Source organism: Microtus pennsylvanicus, chromosome 14 (genome assembly GCF_037038515.1).
Source record: "Microtus pennsylvanicus isolate mMicPen1 chromosome 14, mMicPen1.hap1, whole genome shotgun sequence".
NCBI classification, from domain to species: Eukaryota; Metazoa; Chordata; class Mammalia; order Rodentia; family Cricetidae; genus Microtus; species Microtus pennsylvanicus.
Genome location: NC_134592.1, coordinates 71,722,971 through 71,726,094, shown reverse-complemented (window position 1 = coordinate 71,726,094; position 3,124 = coordinate 71,722,971). Strand labels below are relative to the sequence as shown.

The window sequence follows — 3,124 nt, the reverse complement described above, 5'->3', positions numbered from 1 at the left end:
CCTTTAATTCAAGCACTCAGGAAACAGAGGCAGTCTATCCCTGAGTTTGAGGCCGTTTCTGGTCTACAGGACTAGTTCCAGGACAGTCACAGATGTATCCAGAGAAACCCTTTCTGGGAAAACAAAACAAGAAAATAATAATAATATAGGAAAATTCCCAAGGAGTACAAAGTCTTCTTAATTTGAAAGTATGCAATAGGTGTCAATAAAGCCTTTTGCTTTGCTTTTTTCGAAAGACTTAAGGTCAGATCAGCACAACCGTTAACAAACGAAGAGTAACGGCTTCTTAACCACCGGCTGTTCAATGACCGGAAACTGTTAGGATCTGTGGTCCAAGTTCCGTTCCAAGGTGGCAGAGCCTGGACCATTTGAATCTAGGATCTCTGGCCAAGATGCCGAACATTAAAATCTTCAGTGGCAGCTCCCACCAGGACTTATCCCAGAAGATTACTGAGCGCCTGGGCCTGGAACTCAGTAAGGTGGTAACTAAGAAATTCAGCAACCAGGAGACCTGCGTGGAGATTGGCGAGAGTGTGCGCGGAGAGGATGTCTACATCGTTCAGAGTGGCTGTGGTGAGATAAATGACAGTCTAATGGAACTTTTGATCATGATTAATGCCTGCAAGATAGCTTCGGCCAGCCGAGTGACTGCAGTCATTCCGTGCTTCCCTTATGCCCGTCAGGATAAAAAGGATAAGAGCCGGGCCCCCATCTCTGCGAAGCTCGTGGCAAATATGCTGTCTATAGCAGGTGCCGATCACATCATCACCATGGACCTACACGCTTCTCAGATCCAGGGCTTTTTTGACATCCCCGTAGATAATCTGTATGCAGAGCCAGCAGTCCTGAAGTGGATACGGGAGAATATCTCTGAATGGAGGAACTGTACGATTGTCTCTCCTGATGCTGGCGGGGCGAAGAGGGTCACTTCCATCGCAGACCATTTGAATGTGGATTTTGCCTTGATTCACAAAGAACGGAAGAAAGCCAATGAAGTGGACCGCATGGTTCTTGTGGGCGACGTGAAGGATCGCGTGGCTATCCTTGTGGACGACATGGGTGACACTTGTGGTACAATCTGCCATGCGGCTGACAAACTTCTCTCGGCAGGAGCCACCAGAGTTTATGCCATCTTGACTCACGGGATCTTCTCTGGCCCCGCCATTGCGCGCATCAACGGTGCATGCTTTGAAGCCGTGGTGGTCACTAATACCATACCTCAGGAGGACAAGATGAAAGAATGCACCAAAATCCAGGTGATTGACATCTCCATGATTCTTGCGGAAGCCATCCGGAGAACCCATAATGGAGAATCTGTTTCCTACCTGTTCAGTAATGTTCCCTTGTAGTGAAATGACATATATTTTTACATACAGTGAGATAAAATAAAAGTAAACCTTGTTCATTACTTTGCCTCTGTCTTTGATGAAACGTTCACAGGAGACCGAGTGGGGTCCACTGTTGTCTCAAGAGACAGTGAATTGTGAGGGTTTCCCAGCTTGGTTCATTCGGGCTTCTTTGCAAACTGAAGCTTTCACAAACTCCATTCCTACAAGGTTTCTCATCTCCCAACATATTAACAAACAACACAAGGACAAATCAGTCACAAAGTCACTTGATCTATCAAACACAATCACGTGCTGCATGGTCACCAGAATCTACTGCAAGTTCACGTACCCTGGGCACTAGCAGCCATGCTCCTGGATTCTCAATTCACTGGAAGGCAAGAGCAGCTCCCAGTTTAAGCCCAGGTTGGCTTAAACCATGAACTGTACACAGCAGAGCCTCCTCTCCCTCTGGCTTCCCACCCAGGCATCCTCCTGGGCAAATCTGCAGTTGGGTCCAACTGTTCATGTGATAGGTAATGGGTAGTATTTACAGTATGTGTTCTGCCATAGCCACCTACCACCACCATGGCAGAGTTTAGGTGGCATGCAGTGCCTTCTGGGTTGTTCCAACATTTATGCCATGCCTTGGCCTTCCCAAAGACCTTGGTTTTGCATTTTGACATGATGCTCTCATGTCTTTTAAGGAAAGTCACCGTAGTGTCTGGGTCTGTATGAAAGTGTGTGGCTATGAAGGTTGTGTTTAATTTCTCATGTCCAAGAAAACAGAGAAAAGCACCAAGGAATTTTAAAGGCTGGAACAAGAACAAGATAGATGGAAAGCAGTGCCCAAATGGCTGCTTGGTTCTCATGTGAACTGCCAGGTAATATTCAAGGTGGAATAATATCTTTTTATTTCTGAAGAAATAGTTTAAACCCAACTTCCTGTGTTCATTTCAATTTGAAGGCAGTATTAAGGCAAATCTTTTTTTAGTATTAAAAGATTAAGAAACTTGACCATTATGGCTCCTTCCAAAAAAAAAAATGTTGCTGGAAGTTACTGAACTCCTAGCATTTGGGAATCTGAGGCAGGAGGATTAAGAGTTCAAGGTCTGCCAAATAGTGAGTTTCAGGTCAGACAGTCTGAAATACATAGTGAGAACCTATCTCATATGCATTCATATACACTATATCTACAGCCTAAAATATCTATCACTAGGAATAAGGGCCCCATGTAAACTCACAAAACATTTGCTAGCAGATACAGACCATGCCTGAAATGAGTGTACCAGAAACCTGAATAGGAAGAACAGAATTGCACCGACAGCATCTTCAAATTATCTACTTGTCATAAACCCAATTAAAATCCTTATAGGAACTTTTTAATGAAGCAGATCTGACAGGCTTTTCTCAAAGTTCACCTGGAAGAATTCATCAAGGACTTTTTGAGAGTGTGTTGTGTTACAGTATATTAAAACATAAAGAAAGCCAAAGGAGTATAAACAATAGTTTACACACAATACTGCAGAATTTAGATTCTCGACACACACCCATGCATTCTTGCAGGAATTCCATACACATGTCCCCATTTAATGGGGCAATTGCCTGTGATACCAGAACAAGCACATAACTGTATCGTCCTTAGGACGCTCGTTCTCACGAGCCCCTGTGGAGGTGTTCTCCCAGTCTCCTGCCTTGGCATCCACCCTTGCTGTCTACACAAGTTCTCTGAAGTGCAGACTGAGCCTTTTGGCATATTCTCAGTGGACATTGTTCAGTCGTTCATCCATCCAGACAGC

At 44.5% G+C, this 3,124-nt stretch overlaps 1 protein-coding gene across 1 annotated transcript; it reads left to right on the top strand.

The window, feature by feature from the left end:
• The first annotated feature begins 392 nt into the window (after positions 1-392).
• On the top strand, positions 393-1,349 carry Prps1l1 (phosphoribosyl pyrophosphate synthetase 1 like 1). The gene has a single exon (XM_075947828.1). The coding sequence runs from the start codon at positions 393-395 to the stop codon at positions 1,347-1,349; it is 957 nt and encodes a 318-aa protein (XP_075803943.1).
• Positions 1,350-3,124: the final 1,775 nt, after the last annotated feature.

Coding starts and splice junctions, on each gene's coding strand:
- Prps1l1 (XM_075947828.1), top strand. CDS start 393: ATGCCGAACATTAAAATCTTCAGTGGCAGCTCCCACCAGGACTTATCC.